The sequence below is a fragment of the Acomys minous genome (assembly GCF_964271855.1).
Source record: "Acomys minous genome assembly, chromosome: 5".
NCBI classification, from domain to species: domain Eukaryota; kingdom Metazoa; phylum Chordata; class Mammalia; order Rodentia; family Muridae; genus Acomys; species Acomys minous.
The window spans coordinates 37,658,800-37,676,992 of NC_140494.1; the positions used below are offsets into that span (position 1 = coordinate 37,658,800).

At 43.9% G+C, this 18,193-nt stretch overlaps 1 protein-coding gene across 1 annotated transcript in view; it reads left to right on the forward strand.

Annotated features, from left to right (window-relative positions):
* The window catches only part of ADCY2 (adenylate cyclase 2), a 358,775-nt gene that overhangs the window by 190,170 nt on the left and 150,412 nt on the right, over positions 1 to 18,193 (forward strand). Inside the window, exon 4 of the mRNA XM_084782845.1 lies at positions 8,522 to 8,671. Coding sequence (XP_084638971.1) covers positions 8,522 to 8,671 — 150 coding nt within the window. The remainder of the gene's footprint in view (positions 1 to 8,521; positions 8,672 to 18,193) is intronic.

Below are 18,193 nucleotides of genomic sequence, written 5' to 3' on the forward strand. Positions count from 1 at the left end.
CTTTATTGGGGGGAATAAGGGTTATATAAACTTTGGGAAGGTAGGTAGGGGTTTGGGGTGAGTGAACATTGTTGGCTGGGGCTGAGGTACTGGGAATGCTTCGTTTGCATGGAGAGGAAGAACTGACTACCAAGATCTTGTTAATCATCCAAATTTCATTCTTTCTTTAAATAAGCTTCAAGGTTGGTTCTTAAGGCCACCTTCTCCCCTGCCACATACTCACCACACTGGAACTTGACCATTGCCCCTGTGGTCTACCATTCTATAGCCTGAATATAGCTGGAAAATAACCCAGTGAGTTCCATTCAACAATATGTCCCCAAAATATAAAAGAGTGTAATGAAAGTAATAATCATAGAGCTGTCTGCTGTGTTGTGGCACTTTCCTTAGGAAAGCAGATTGTATTTGACCCCTGATTTTCAGTTTCAATCTTTTTTTAAATTTTATTTTATGTTTATTCATATTACATCTCAATGGTTATCCCATCCCTTGTATCCTCCCATTCCTCCCTCCCTCCCATTTTCCCCTTACTCCCCTCTCCTATGACTGTGACTGAGGGGAACTTCCTCCCCCTTTATATGCTCCTAGGGTATCAAGTCTCTTCTTGGTAGCCTGCTATCCTTCCTCTGAGTGCCACCAAGTCTCCCCATCCAGGGGATGTGGTCAAATATGAGGCACCAGAGTTCATGTGAAAGTCAGATCCCACTCTCCACTCAACTGTGGAGAATGTCCTGTCCATTGGCTAGATCTGGGTAGGGGTTTGAAGTTTACGGCCTATATTGTCCTTGGCTAGAGCCATAGTTTGAGTGGGACCCTGGGGCCCAAATCTGCCTATCATAATGTTCTTCTTGTAGGTTTCTAGGACCCTCTGGATCCTTCTACTTTGCTATTCTCCCATGCTTCTCTCATCTAGAGTCCTAATCAGTTTCAATCTTTTATCCCAAGGCCCTGAGAACAACCATTGTTGAGGCTGTTGATCTTTCTGTTTCCTTCCTTTGTTGGTCTGGAGCCAGCCGGTCCTGCTTCGCTTCCCCTCAAAGCCTTCAGGTACCAAAGTGCCCAGGTGCTGGACTTGAAAGGATGAAGCTTAGCTAGGCAGGTGGGTTTGCAGGATCCTGGTTCAGCAGTGAGCTTTGGGGTGGAGGAGAGTGCTGTCTCTGATACAGCCCTTTTAGTGACACACATCTTCCAGTGACACAGATCTCCTTATTGGGGGCAGGGGTATAGAGATGTGGGCTATATAAACCTTGGGGAAGTGGGTAGGGGTTTTGGGGGTGGGTGAAAATCATTGGCTGGGGCTGAGGTGATGAAAATGCTTCCTTTGCACTGAGAGGAATTCCAGGTGCTAGGCCATGTGACTGCCTCAAGAATTGTGACAGTGGTGGGGTCTCAAGACTACTTGCACAGGGGCACGCAGGCGCAGAATAGAGAGGGCACAGTCATCGCTCCTGCCAATTTCAAGGTTGAGGTTTACTTTGGAGGTTTGGACAACTTGTCGACCTCACTCTAGCTCCAGGCCTGTTTCTCCGGGTGCACAGTCCACATGCCCCAAATTCCTTCTTCATTTGGAGGGATTATAGATTAGAGTAAGATTCTAGCACTTGGCTGAGTACCGATGGATGTTATTAACCAACCACCTTGCAGTGCTTCTCACCTTGCTAAAAGGCAGGAGGAACAGAATCCTGAGCCTATCGCATACAGCTAATGTAATTCTTTTTTTTTTTTTTAAGATTTGAAATGTCAGAATTTATTTTATTTTTTTTTACATTTTTTTCCTTTTTTATTAATTTATTCTTGTTACATCTCAATGGTTATCCCATCCCTTGTATCCTCCCATTCTTTCCTCCCTCCCATTTTCCCATTATTCCCCTCCCCTATGACTGTTCCTGAGGGGGATTACCTCCCCCTGTATATGTTCATAGGGTATCAAGTCTCTGTAGAACATTATGGTAGGCAGATTTGGGCCCAGGGGTCCTGCTCAAACAAAGGCACCATCCAAGGACAATACAGGTGGTAAACTTTAAACCCCTACCCAGATCTAGCTAATGGTCAGAACAGTCTCCACAATTGAGTGGAGAGTGGGATATGACTTTCTCAAGTACTCTGGTGCCTCACATTTGACCATGTCCCCTGGAGGGGGAGATCTGGTGGCACTCAGAGGAAGGACAGCAGGTTACCAAGAAGAGGCTAATGTAATTCTTAAAAGTGCTAAGGACATGGTCTTGAGATTGTCCATATCCATGACTGAGGCCTGTATGAAAGATAATGACAACTGATCACTCTCCGTCCCCAAGGACATTTCCATGAGGCAAATGTGATGCTTACGAGATGCACAGGGCTTTCTGGGTACTCATTGTCAGCCCCCTATCGATTGTCTTCCCTTTTATTTTTCGATGATTGACATGGTATTTTTGCATATTGATGGCCTGTTTTAATTATAATATTCTTTCCCCTCTTACACTGTGGTATTTTCCTGGTGGTGAAAAAAAAAACAAACACGTCATTTTGTGATGGATGGTCTTATGCCGTGGCAGAAACTTCAACTCACCCTCAGCATACAGGAGTGTTTCTTTCTTTCTGTTGTGTCCCTTTTAATTTCTCACCCCAATTATATGGTAAAGAAATGGAATATTAGCCTCTTTATAATGCATAGCATCTCAGAGTCACAAAGGATCTGAGTTGTCACCTAAACCATTTGATACGTTTCTGTGGAGTTTGAAGTCAGTAAATTAGCACCCTTCAATGTTCGCTTCCCAGGTGACCTTTTCTCAGGTGGGTCGTACTTTAGGCCACATGGTCCGGTGGAAAGCAGATTGGCATTCTCCTTACATTCCTCTCTGAACGTGCACAGGCATATGGCTCCAAGGACATGTGGCCACTCTGAAATGTGGCCACTTAACTTTAAATAATGAAAGCACTTTGTAGCCAAAGATATAAATGCCTTCTAAAGAAAAGAAAAAGTGCCAGCTTCTTGGAAAGAAGTGTGCATCCTTCCGAATCCCTCAGAAAGCCTCTGTGCCCTGACAAAAGTATTTCTCCTGAAGGTAAAGGGTGGGGAGATGAGCTGTCCTAACAGCACCAGCACCCAGGGATGTGTCACTTAATTTTGTTTCCTTGACTGTAAGAGGAGCAATAAAGTGTGGTTTGCCTTCTAGACTCTTGACAGGCTGGAGATTACAAATTGATAGAAAGGACAAGGGTGGCCGCTGGGGGGGAAAAAACACCAAATTATTGTTTACTGGTGAATACTAGTAAGTTCTGGTTTTCTCCCGGCCAAATATACATTAATGTGCACCTCTGAGAATCTGTGAGGTGGTTTGACAGTCTTCCACGTTTGTGTCAGACAAAGGCAGGGAACAAAGGAGCCACGGACAGAGCAGGGTTCCATGGGGTTGCCCCAGCATGGTGCAATGTGCACATATTTCAGACCTGGGCCTTGCACGATCTGAAGGCCTGGTTTTAATCTGCAGGGTAAACCTGCCCTGGTGTTATTATCTAAAACAATTTGTTTTCTTCCAAACCTTTTCAGGGGAGGCTAAGTCCCCTGTCCTGTTTTCTGACAGAGGTGAGAGTAGCTAAATGAAACAAGATAAAAGAGACACAGAGACAGCATGGTGCCATCAGAAAAAAATCAAAACACTGTGAAATAAGACTTTTTATTATATGTTCTGTTTGGCAGCTTTCTGGAAAACAAAAAGCTTTGATGTTATTTTTGAAAAAGCAAAATCTCAACCTAATCAGTTCTTCCTTACCGCAGGTTTGATGTGAAGTCTTATTACTGCATAAATTTGAGAGAGAAATGGTTCAAGGCGTTAGTCATATTTTGTAAATATATGGTGCTACTGGAATTCCAGGGTCCATTCTGTGAACTATGGAATACTGTATACCAAGATGAAACCAGGCATTAGAAGAAGTATTTCATAAGTTTTCCATGAGAAAAATTCTCCTATTATATTTATTTCACATTAAGTCTTAGTCATTTACTTCTATGTTTTTCTTTGTATATGCAAATAAAGCCCAGGAGATGCATTCCTTCTAATTATTGGTACCCAGAAAGTGTTGAAAGGCATCAAGAATAAATGATAGGATCTGGAGAAAAGGATCAGAAGTTGAGAGCACATGTTGCTGTTGCAGAGAACCCAAGCTCTCATACCAGAACCCATGTTGAGCAACTTACAGCAACTTATATAGGGGATGCAGGACTTCCAGCCTCCTTGGATACCTGTAACCATATGTACATCAACACACCACTACACAAGTGCATGAAAATACACACACATAAATATAAAGTAATTTTTAAGAAAAAAAAAAGAATGAATATCTTGAAGGAAGCTCTTCTTCAAAACCATGGCTAGGAAGACACACACTTCTGCTTCACAAGCCTGACTTACCTTGTGTAGACAGGCTTTCATTGATGAATACTGAAAAAATTTCTTAACTTTCTGTGTTCATGTATGTTCATGCATGTGTACATGTGTTCATGTGTACACATGTGTGTGCATATATGTATGTGTGTGCTTTTATATGTGTGCAAATTTATGTGTATGCATACATATATTTATGTATGTGTACACGTGTGTGTATGTGTGTATGCATTGTTCATGTTTATGTGTATGTGTATGCATGGTTGTAAGTGTGCATATGTGCATAAGTACTGTTTATGTATGTGTTGTATGCATGTATGTGCACCGTGAAGACAAGAGGCTAACAACTTCAAATGTCTTCCCCACTTGATCTCCACCTTATTTTTGGTACCTTTCACTGAACCTGAAGCTGCTGAATAGACTGAATGGGCTGGAGGGTGAACTCCAGGGATTCTCTTGCCTCCTCTTCCACATTGCTAAGATCAGAGAAGCACATCCTATTCCAGGTTTACACTGAGTGCTGGGGGCCAAGCTCAGCCCTCCAGGCTTGCACTGCAAACGCTTTGAGTGAACCATCTCTCCTGGCCCATAATTTCTTACTGGATAGGACCCATTTGACTGATCAACCACATAGGCAATGTGAACGGGCCCTGAGGTTCTCTGAGCACATCCCTAGTTTAGTCTGCAATTATGGGTGTGATCTGGGTGAGGCATTCCCTATACATCCCACCGCCAGGCACAGGGCAGAAGATGGCTAAGGTAAGGAAGAAAAGAGCAGGCCCCTGACCGGAAGTTTTGTGGTGACGAGGTTCTTCAGCAGCCCTGGTCCTGGAGACGATGAGCACCCTTCCAGTATGATGAGCACCCTTCCAGGACGATGAGCACCCTCTGGATACTTTGAGTCCAAGCCCAGAATGAAGCCTGACTGCAATGTGGGTTGTAAACCATTGTCCTGGGGGACTGTGGGGCGGGGTGTACCACCCAGGAGACACGACTACCTCCCTCTGACAAGGAGGAAATACTACAGTACAGCCTGAGGAAGAACATAGGAAGAAGCCATTGCCGTGGCAGAGGATGAGGCTCTGCGCTGGGATGCAGGTCTGAAGGCTACACTCATGCCTCCTGCTGGGAAGACAGGCCACAGATGTTGGCTTTGCTGGGCTCTGTTCTTGGACCTTTTCTTGAGGGCTTGAGCTTTCCAAATCTTGCCATTTGTTTTGAAGGCACTTTTCTAGGAAGAGTGAGTCAGGTCTCACAGATAGTGACCTGGTTGCTTTGTTATTATTTCAGCTGTGATTAATGAGGAAAGAGTATGCATTTTTCTAATTGAGCAGCACGGCTTGCCTTGGCTTTCCTTGTTTCCTGCATTTCTCCGAGCACTATTCTTCAAAAAAGTTTCAGTGATGACGAGGTCTGAATCATCTTCAGCAAACCAGATGGTCATTTCATAGAGGCTAACTATGACATGAGTTTATGAATGGTGTACCACTGGACATGAACCCCAAAACCAGTCTTTTTCGGCTTCAAGTGGATGCCCTCAAGTAGAATATCAACAGTGTCTGCTGGCTTAGAATAGTGGCACGCACCTTTAATGCCAGCACCCAGAAGGCAGAGGCAGGTGGAGTTCTGTGAGTTTAAGACAAGTCTGGTCTCTACATAGTGAGTTCATGACAGCCAGAGCTACACAGTGAGACTCTGTCATGAAAAACAAAACCAAAAACAAACCAAAGAATGTCCTCAGGACTTCCCACCACTCCAAGATTGGCACTCACAGGTACCATGTGTTACTACACAACAGTGGCAAGAAGGAGAGCCACTGAGATTGTGAAATGTGTAGAAATAACAGAAATCTGACGCATTGTTTTTAGTGACCTCTGACCTAGTACACACACTCATGGATTGTAAACACACATGCCTCTCGCACAGCATGTACATTATATGTATACTACATTTAAAAACACATGAAATACTTATGTATGTAGGTCATATGTGTGGCTCATACATACACAGATGCCCACACTACACATGTGGTCACATTAATCACATAGGAGTTGCACTCCTTGTGCATACAGCACACAAGAAAAACACACCAAGGGCTACCTAACATTAACATTTTAGCATCTGTACTAATGGAGTCCATTTAGCATCTGTAATACTGTAGTAGAGATAAAGCATAGATTCGTAAAGAAATGTCTTGGAGGTGAGTTCTGAGACTGGGTAACTATCCCCTCCAATAACTGAGGCCAGTGCAAGTTACAGGGCAGCACTGAAGGCCCCTCCCAGTCTATAGAGTTCTTTTTCAATTCTACAGAGAACCAGCAGCAACGTGGAGACAAGTTTGTCACCCCATCCTTCTCATCTTAACTCCTCTTGGTCCCTCAATCCTCCGGGGTTTTAAGGTACCGAGAATCAATGTATCTTTTTCTTCTGTGCCCACGCCCCTATCAAGACATAAGAAGAGGCATTAGGCAGATGGAGAAACATGGCCTCCTTTGTTATCATTGTAACTTTGGAAACACAGTTACATATGACCCCTGTCTACCCCCAGATGAAGGTCTTTCACAGACATGTTCAGAGGGTTTGTTAGATACACAGCTTGGCTAGGACCACAACAGATGGTGATGAGCACTGTCTTTAAATCCAATGAAAAGGCGGTGAACTGCATAACATCCGCATTTTACTCTGGGAAACTCCAATGAGACAATCTGATGAAAACCTGTTGGCCAGAGAGGGTGAAATAACAATACTCATGATTTTCTGGGGTTTGAAGATGTGGGACTAAGTCTCTCACCCACTGTGTCTGCTGGGGAACATGAGGCCTTTGGAGACAATGTCTCTTTGATGCCACTGAAGCCACAAGTGACTTGTCATGTTAGAGTCACAGTCACATGGTGTCTGTCCACATCCTGAGTAGACCTACAAATTCAACTCTGAGCACTGAGAAGCTTGCAGTGTGCAGATCATTTGCCGGGTGCTAAGAGCACACTAGAAAGGCCATTGTCACCCCTGCTGATAGGAATATAAAGGGAATGTGTCTTGGGAGCAAATTTGTAACGTAAATCAAGCACTTAAAATATGCATGAGTTTTGATTTCTTATATTATTAGTAACTGAGTCTAAGGCAGGGAACAGAGAGGAAGTCACAGCTTTATACATGTGGTTGACATCTATAACATAATGAAAGCACATGGAATATTAACTAAGTGGTATTGAACAATATAGACATATATAGACATAACTAAATGAGTCATAGAACTGAATACTAAGAATTTGTTGGAAACCTGCCTACACATACTTTCTGTAATCTCAGACAACTTTTATTTTATGTTACATGAAACATTCAAAGCATGCAACTACAGTAACACAAAGTCTGGCCTTTATGACAAGACAGACAACTTGACAAAATAAATTTAGAGCCAAATTTTAAAATAGGAATGTGAGGCAGATGAGCATGTCCCTATGGACAGCAGGCTTCTTCCTGGGCAGGGAAATTGGGCAGTCTTTAGATTTCTTTTATATTTTTCTGTTTTCTATCTAAATTATGAGCATGCTTTTAATTAACCAAAAGAATCACAGTTATTTTTGTTAAAATGCTCCCCTTTTCATCTGTAAATAAAATCTCACTGATCTAGGTCTAGTGGATACACTGTAGCATGAAGATAGCGTGTGTCGGTCACTCTGTCACAATCGTGCTGTGTAACAAACATTTAACTCTGTGTGTCATAGTACAGTTGACTGCAGGTTGGCTGGGGAAGCTCTCCTACACTTAGCTCTCATTTTGGAACAAATGCAATAGAAAGCAATCAAATAAGCTTCTCTTGATAGCAGACAGGAGAGTGGTGCTAAATACATAAGGCTGCAAGCCCTGGCTGTGTGCAGCATACAGGTATCCTGCTCCCATTGTATCAGGAGAAAAACCAAAGGATTGAGCCCAAAGTCAGGGGAGGGACCCTAAGGAGCACACATGCCCATCGGGTAGAGAATCCCGTGTGATGCTTTATTCTAGGCAAACCAGAATACTAATGTCAGTTGAGAAGCAGAAATAAACATTATTTCCTGAGTCATTTTTAAAGCTTATTTGTGATAAGCAGTCTGTTTCTGTTGGGTCCATGAGGAAGAGGCCCTTACTATATGAAATGTCTTATTTTGTCTCTGTAGATACTGGCCAATGTGATCATTTTCATCTGTGGGAACCTGGCCGGAGCCTACCATAAGCACCTCATGGAGCTCGCCCTGCAGCAGACCTATCGGGACACGTGTAATTGCATCAAGTCCCGGATCAAGCTGGAATTTGAAAAACGGCAGCAGGTAAAATGTGTTTTTAATCCTATATCTGTACTATATTGGGCATTTCTAGGATACTGGCTATTAATTAGCATCAGTGGCAAGCATCTTTCTTGGTACAAACAGGACTGTGACATCATAGCAGCGTGTGCAGCAGCTATTTTCTACCCAGCTGATCATGAACATCATCCTGAATCATCTGAGCATCAGGAAGCAGTTTAATTAGGAGCTGGTGTCTGCCATTGTCTGCAGCTGCTCTATAACGGCTGTTAGAGCGATGTGTGAAGACATACACAGGGAATTACATTCACTGTATTGAAACAGTACAACGCATAATTGGTAGGGACATTGGGAGGTACATAGAGGCAAACATGCAGTGTCTTCCAGAGTGGCAAAACCAGACACACACACACACACACACACACACACACACACACACGCTGGAGGAAAACTCACCTAAGGTCTTGCAACGGACTTCTTTTATTTTAGGTGGTGGCATGATGCTGCATTCATGACTTTTCTCATTGCTGTGAGAAATGTTTTGGCATAGGCAACTTAAGGAAGGATGGGTTACCTTAGCACTCAAGGTTTAAAGGCTCTGTCTCTTATGGCAGGGAAGGTGTGGCGGCAGGAATGTGAGGCAGATGCTCACATCATATCCACAGTCAAGAAGCAGAGAGAGCTGGATGCTGGTGCTCAGTTCACTCTCTCTCTCTTGATTCTTTCTGGGGCCCAAGTCCACAGTGTGGTGCCACCAACATTTGTACTAGTTAATCCGTTGTCCATTAACCTTACTGGAAACACTGCATAGACACGCTCAGATGCGTCTTGCCATGTTGGTTCGCTGTCCCATCAAGTGGACAATGAAGATTCACCATCCCAATGCCTGTGGGACACCGAAAGTGACAAACATTATGCCTGTCTGTGAACTCTAAACATTATGCCTGTCTGTGAACTCTGAATCCTCCTCCGTAAGAATGGCTGCCATGTTATTTATGCTGAGAATAGTGTTTGGACCATAGCGGATGCTTAGCTACTTACATTAAATTGTGTTAAATTAGCCAGTTCTATAAATTTCATCAAAATGTATTTTGGTAGTAGGAGGGAAAGTTATCATATAATTGTTGCCACTGGGTTTCTGTTTGTGTATAGATTTGAGAATAATAATCAGGTTTTTTTTTTTTCAAAACGGGAACATCAGCTCATTTGTTTAGCAAATGTTTACTGAGCACCATTTGTGGTGGGCATGGTCCTAGGCATCTGGGTGTCTACAAAACCAGGTTCTCACTGCTACTATTGTCAAATCTCATGGATTTTTAATTTTTTTTCTTTTTTCCCATCCTGTAGAACTAATGTTAAAATCCTTTTTTTTTTAAATGTGTGTAGCAATTCTGATTGTTACACTTATGTCTCATGATGGAGTCCCTCAGCCCCATAATCCATCCATCTCTACAGAAAGAATTCTGCTGAGACACTGTAGCATGCAAAGACAGAGTTCATTACAGAGCAAGCTGGAGAACTCTTAAGGAGTGAGGGTGTCCAGTGGCCAAAGGGAACTTTGCAGAGAGAGCAGAGCATGCTTCCACTGTGAACAGACCATGGCAGAGAGAGCAGTGTGCTGACCTCCACCGAGGGCAAGCTCTATACCGTTACCTCTCAAGCCCCTACAGCTGGCAGCCTTGGCCGAGGGATATTTTCCTGTTTAGGTGAACAGCAGGCCATTTGGATTGGTTCTTATGGGATGGACAATGAAATGCTCTTTTCCTTTACCAGAAAGCATACACCTGGAAAGTAAATTTTACAGCCTTCTGGGAAATTCAGAGTATCATGTTTCTATTCAGGGGCAGAGAAGAACTCAGGTTACTCTCCCTCCATCCCTCCCTCCCTCTTTTTCTCCCTTTTTTCTTTCTTTCTTTCTGTTGTCAGAGCCTTGCTGTCTCCATTCTTGGTTCTACAAGCGGCTGATTATGAAGGAGGGGCGTCCATTCTGATCGACCTTCAAGCTACTAGCTAACTTAGTTATCTACGAGATATATCAAAACCTAGAAATTTGTTTTTTAATTTTATTCTTTTATTAATTTATTCAGATTATATCTCAATTGTTATCCCCTTGCTTGTCTCCTCCTATTCCTCCCTCCCTCCTTCTTACACCCTATTCCCCTCCCCTAGGTCTGTGACAGAAGGGGACCTCCTCCTCCACCATATGGTTATAGGCTATCAAATCTCATCTTGGTAGCCTGCCTATTCTTTCTCTGAGTGCCACCCGGCCTCCCCACCAAGGGGAAGTGGTCAAATATGGGGCACCAGAGTTCATGCCAAAGTCAGTCCCCACTCTCCACACAACTGTGGATAATGCACTGTCCATTGGCTAGATCTGAGTATAGGTTCAATATTTACTACATGTATTATCCTTGGTTGGTGCAATAGGTTGAGCAGACCCCCCGGGTCCAGATCTGCCAGTCATGATGTTCTTCTTGTGGGTTTCTAGGACCCTCTGGGTCCTTCTATTTCCCCATTCTCCCATACTTCTCTCACCTAGAGTCCCAATAGGAGATCCCGCATCTATCCCAATCTCCTGGTAAGTGCAGACTTTCAGGGGACATCCCTGTTGGTCTAGTGTCCAGTTATAAAGGAGTATACACCGTGTGAATCTTTCTGACTCTGGGTTAACTCACTCAGTATGATCATTTCTAGTTCCATCCATTTCCCCACAAATTGAAAATTGTTTTCTTAACTAGCTATTCAGTTTTTCTTTATATGCTTGTGCCAAGTTGTGTTTAATATCTGGGTTCTAGAAGATTGCATAATGCCAGTAAGCAGTCCTTCTCATTCACAGATGGTTCCGCTATAACATGTTGTGTTGAGGTTTCCTGAGGAGACATTTTTTAAAAAGTGTTCACACAGATAGATCACCAACATACCACAGAAATAATAATTCCCATCCACTTTCAGATTTATGGATGGGTTAATTTATTGGGGTTGTTTTCAGGAACATACATGACTCAAAAGCATCTGCAATACCGAGAAGCTTACCCGGCATGTCATTCAGCCCCTGAGAGCTGCCTCACTGGAGTCCTAGCCCCATCCAACTTCATATCTCCCGAACTGCATGGGTCAAGATGGCTAAGAGCCTAATTGCCGCTCTCATGCTGGAGGACTTAACAAATCCATTATTGTATTTATGGTGTCAGTTATTTCATTGCAGTAACTCCAGAGTTCAGTTCCCAGCACCTATACAGAACAGTGTACAATTACTTGAAACTTCAGCCTGATGCTGGCAGTTACAACTGACGCCCTCTTCGGGCTTCCGTAGTCAACCATATCTTGTTGATATACCCCACACACAAACACATACATAAACACATCATTCTAAAAGCATAATTAAAATATCAAAGGAGTAGAGATTCATCAAGTTGGTCCTGGTAGAAACAGAAACTTTATTTTCCATCACCTCCAGGCTGTTTCAAAATAGTACTAAGGCTACAGAGAACTAAAATTCCAAGAAGACAGATTACAGAACCTAATGTTTATAGTCACAGCTTTGACAAAAGCAGTGATTCAGGCTACTGACATCATCAACACATCATATTTCCTTGGCATGGTCCCAAGTTTGGGAAGAACATAGCATTCTTGTCTTTCTGAGCCAATGAGCCTAAGTGCTTTGGCAGCCCATGTGGTCACAGCTACCACACCCAGTTCTGGGGTTACTAGTTCTCAGGAGCCAGATACCGTGAGACCCTCTTGGGAGGCAGCCGAAGAGGGTGAATCCATAAGTTGTTTCAAAGGAGAAGTCAGAGATCCTTTCTAGAATGAAGAAGAAAGGGGCAGGGATCAGAAACAAGAGCATCTGTTAAAGGTGTTTAATAAAATAGAGTTTGGTTCATCAATTGTTAGTGGCCTCAAAAGCTGCGGACCATCTCCAGAGACTGGTTCCTGGAATATACTTTTCCTGTTAGGGATACAGAAAGTGTGTTTCTATGATGAGAATATGTGTTTTTATTTTAGAGCAGTTTATTAAATAATACAAACAAATCATCTTGCTTAAAATAGATCTATGGAGATGGCTCAGTGGGTAAAATCCCTTGCCATTCAGCCATGAGGACCTGAGGTTGAATTCCTACGTCCTGTGTGCAAGACAGACAGAGAGAACAAGAATCTTTAATCTCAGTGCTTCAGTGGGGAGGTGGGAAGTAGAGACAGGAGGAATCCTGAAAGCTTATGAGCAGCCAGCCTGGTTCAAACAGCTAACACACACACACACACACACACACACACACACACACACACACACACACGCAAAACCACATGCACGCACGCACACGCATGCACACGCGCACACACACACACACACACACACACACACACACACACACACACACACGGGGGGGGGGAGAGAGAGAGAGAGAGACAAATATACCCTCTCTCAGACAAAGTACAAGGTTGGTTCTGACACCTGGGTTGTCCTCTTCTCTCCAGACTTTGCTGTGGTCCACAGGTACATCTCTACACTCAAATACTAGAATCCACATACCCATATATATATATGGGATCCATGGCAGAGGGAGAAAAGGCCAAGATGTTGATCTGATAGGTGATAGGTTTAAGGGAATAAGTAAAAGTAGAAAAAATGTCACTCTATGTGTCACTCATAGAAAGGATTAGTCTTAAAGGCTATAAGGCCTATGTGGTGCCACAATCCAGACTGAGGTCTTGGGTTCTATGTTTCCTCCTTGGGTCGCATTTGTGGTTTGCTGTCACCCAGTACCAGTAACTTCCCTTGATGTACACAGTCACTACAGGAAAAAGTAATATTGTCATAGCTTCTTTATCCCGGAAGATTCCTGCTGTATATCTAGGAAATTATCATTTAGATAATCAACACTAAAACTAATATCACATGACACATTCATCAAAGTGAGCTGATATCCCCCACAAGTTTGAGAGACCGCAATATTGATTAGCTTCATGGCTTCCTCTTCCTGTGCCTGAGAGAGGAAAGCGGAGGCGTGTCCTCAGAAGACAAGCCTCTTCAACCCAGAAGAAAGCTTTAAATGGCTATTTCTCTGGGACACGTGTAAGAATCACCCATTTCTAGGCATTTGGTTCAAGTTCTGTGATGCTATTCCTAGGCACAGATGAGGAGTATGTTGAGACATTATTGTTAATACTCGAATAAAATGTTTGTTTGTGCTTTGAAATTTTGAGATTAAGAAAATGAAAGTCTTTGATAGGAGTACTCTCAGAGGTATGTTTTTGCCCTAAAAGTCCCCTTGTGTAAAGGCAGCAACAGTCGTTACTTTTTATTACGTAGGAATGCATACAAGGCATTGGAACTGAGGCTGCTTTGGGGGCTGAAGTGTTCGCCTCTGGGTTGCGAGTGTTGCCAAACACAAAAACTGCTTCAGCTTCTACAGGAAGAGCCACAGTCACACTTGAGTGTCACAGGATGGAGCAAATGCTTCTGTCAGATCTGGGAGTGCTTCTCTCTGGAGAATGTAATAGACTCTCAGGAATTGTTGAGAGCTCACTGCAGAGCAAAACAAGAACCCTTTCTCTTAACAGGTGAAATTGATGATCCTTCTGTGACAGTAGAAACTGATTTCTTTTTCAATGTAGGGAGAATAAGCCTGCTGGGCATAGTAACTAACACCTATAATTCAAGCAGTTTGGAAGGTGAGGCAGGAGGATTGCCATAGGTTCAAGGACAGCTTGGGCTACATGGCTAGTTCCAAGAGAGCCTCAGTTAAGAGTGTGAGACCCTGCTCATAAAACCAGTGGTAGAAAGGAGAGAGAATTAATCATTAGTTCATACATTGTCATTATTTTTAAAGATATTAGAAGTGTTTTCACATGGCTTATTTCAGCATGGATTCTTCAGACAGGCCATACATTCAGTAGGAAACACTAGCCAAGCAAGGCTGATCTGCCAGAGTACTGTTGGGAGGTCAGTAGAATGTGTTTCTTTTCTGGCTTTGTATTCAGACTTTCTTTCCTCCTGAGTCAAGGAAATAAGAAGACACCCTCGGCGCCACTCTGATTGGCAGACAGCAAATGTGCCCATCTGTAAATGGACAGGAAAACAGAGACTAAGAGGCCCGAGTTGAAGTTGCTCTAGATGTACATTCTGAACTTTGGTCCCTTTTCAAAAGAGCAGAGGAGAGCAAAGTAAATAGCACCTCACTGAGTTCTCATGAAATGCCGGGTGCTGTGCCTGGTTTCAGATACACCGCTGACTCAGATCCCTGCTGCCGCTGTAACAAGTTGCATACCTGATAGCTGAATACAAAATACCTCTATGATCTCATGGTTCTAAAGGTTAGAAATCCAAATGCACTGACATTCCTTCTGCAGACGCAAAGAAAACCTTGTCCTCAAACCTTCTAGAAGCTTTGAACAACCATCTCTCTCTCTCTCTCTCTCTCTCTTTCTCTCTCTCTCTCTCTCTCTCTCTCTCTCTCTCTCTCTCTCTCTCTCTCTCTCTCTCTCTCTCTCCAAAGGCAGCAGGGTGGGCTTCTGCTCAGACCCTCTGCCTGTCCCCACTTTCTGGTTTTTCTGTGCCTCCTGCTCTCTGCTCTGACTTGGCCCTGCTATCTCTTCTTCTCATGACCTCTCTTACGACACTGGCTTCATGTAGACAGCCCAGGATACTCCTCCTGAGTGTAATCACACCTAAAAACCCTCCCCTCCTGGCAGTGTAGCTCTGTTGATATGAAACCCTGGGTTTGGTCTCTATCATTTCACAAAACCAGTGCAACTGGCACACACCCGCGATCCCAGCACTCGGCAGGTGGAAACAGGGAAATCTAGTGTTTAAGGTCGCATTCAGCTGCATAGTTCCAGGCCAGGTTAAAGTACAGGAGAGCCTGCTTTTAAAACATGGGAAAGTCCTCGTGTGATATGTATGGTAGCATATTCTATGCCTTTGTAGAGTGATGTTTTTGTGGAATCTGACTACCTCTGTCTTTATTCCAATAGCCCCTCTACATATGATTTATGCCCTTTCCCCACAAATGTAGAAGCTGTCCACGGTATTTGATATAAATCCACACCTTTTGTAAGTATGATTTCTGAGGTCTCTGTCTTGTGTTGGCTCTGTATGAATTTCCCGGGGACAATCCCTGGGAGTGTGTTGACAGAAGGAGGTCCCTTGTCATGCAGGCTTCTAAATGGAAGTTCTATTTGATCACTTGAAATGGTTAGGCTGCCCCTCCAGTGACCAGAGTTCCTTCAAAGTAGCCAGCAGTGGCCCTGTCCTTACATGCCGGCCCATTGGCACCAGGTGAGAGAAGCAAGCTGCTACCCTAGCCTGAGTTTACATAACTGTTGATGAACAGTGCTGCTTGACAGCATCCATCCTTGTGTTGTGTGTTACACTTCCACAGCACCAGCTTCATGTTTTGTTAAGACGAAAGCATTTAACCAAGAATTCTGTTTCTGTGGCTGGAGGGATAGCACAGTGGTTAAGAAGAGCAGCTGATATTCCAGAGGACCTGGGTTCAATTCTCAGCACCCACATGGCATCTCACAAACACAAATAACTCCCAATTCCAGGGAGCCAACACCATCTTCCAGTATCCATGGCAGAGCGCACATGTAGTATAAATGCATACATGCAAACAAAACATACATCACATAAATGACATTTAAAAAAAAAAGAATTCTCTTTCCTCGTTTTGGACTTTGGGTGGGGAGTTATTGTAAACAGTCTTCACCAACCCAGTCTCTCCATGTTCGAGCTTGCTTTTTATCAGATGATGAGAAACATCATCATCATTGCCGCTGAGATCTCAGCATTGGCAGTTAGAAGGCAAGGTGGCTTCTCGATAGGGGTCCCCTCCTCATAAAGCCAAGTTCAGGCATGAGAAAGCAGGCAGAGTGAGAGCCGGCGAGTCCTACTGAGACTCCTAGAAGACTGGGCTAGCAAAGTTTCTTGCAGAATCATTTTCGTAAACTTGATCAGATGGTGCACCCAACCGAGAGAGCAGAACGTGGGCAGCCCGAGTCAGTTTGTTTCACATTTATAGTTTGCCTCAGATATGCCTTCTCAGCCCTACTCTGGCATCCTCAGTACCCAGTGACTGAACGCTCCTGGGAACTGCTTGTGGGGTGTCTGCTTGAGTGAGTGTCCACTCTCGTCTCTGGTGTCTCCCGCCTGACAAGGATATCTAACATCTCTCCTTTCTAGCACGATGTTTCCTTTATTTTCTGCTCGAGAGTTTGGTACATGAGTATGTGTTTTGTTTTGTTTTGTTTTTTATCAAATCCACATCCCACGGCCCTCAGATTCCTCCTATAGTCTTCCACCAGGATGCCCCCTCCCAACTTCATTTGTTCTGTTTTAAGCCCACTGAGCCCCCCTGAATGCTGCTTGTATGTACCTGGCTATAGGGTCATCTATCAGAATGTGGACAGCCTATGGGGTGGGCGTCACCTTTGAAGACAACAGACAGTCCTGACCGTCTCTCCCCCAGCAGCCATCGGTGCCCAACAGCTCCCCATTCAGTCTTGGTCTGCAGTGACTCCCTCTCCCATCCCTGCTGGCATTTTGGCTACCTTGATCTTGGGCAGCTCTTGTGAGTGTAGTCAGAGCACTGTGAGTTCACGTGTGCTATGACCCTGACATAGCCAGAAAACATTTTTGCAGAAGGCTTCCACCACCTCTGACTCTTTTTTAAAAAATATATTTTATTAATTTATTCATATTACATCTCAATTGTTGTCCCATCCCTTGTATCCTCCCATTCCTCCCTCCCTCCCATTTTCCCCTTATTCCCCTCCCCTATGACTGTGGCTGAGGGGGACCTCCTCCCCCTGTATATGCTCATAGGGTATCAAGTCTCTTCTTGGTAACCTGCTGTCCTTCCTCTGAGTGCCACCAGGTCTCCCTATCTAGGGGATGTGGTCAAATCCACCTCTGACTCTTAGACTCTTTTTGCCGCCTCTTCTACCACGATCTCTGAGCTCTGGGGAGGGAGGAGCACTCCACACCCTCTTATTCTCTGAGCTGACCACACTTGAGTCTCTGTGTTCATCTCCATCTACTGCAAGCAAAACCTTCTCTCATTGGTGCAAGAGTTTTGGGAGTGACCAACTACTTTCTAGATGGATGTAAGGCCTGGTTTACAACACTCATGCCTGGTGCTGTTAAATAGTCCAAGGACTCATACCTGCCAAGGTCATCAGCCCTAGAGAAGAACTTACCACTTGTACCCTGCTCAGTGGGAACAGAATTAAACTGCTTCCTGAGTCCTTAATGCGCTACCCATAGGCCAGTGTGGCTCTCATCTCTCATCAGAGGAGAGGAGAGGTTTTTTTTTTTTTCTTTCTGCAATCTGCTACTGTTACTCACCTTAGAAATGATCACGGTGTACCTTTCTCTTTGATGTGTCTCCTGCCAGAGAGGCCACAGCCATGCAGGAGCTGCTCGTCTATGGTTTTCTGACACTGGTTAGTAGAAAATAAAGCAGTGCAAATGACAAAACATACTTTGTTTCAAAGTTGGTGAGAGAAGAAAGACTGGCAGTTTCCCAGCAGAGCTCCCTTTAC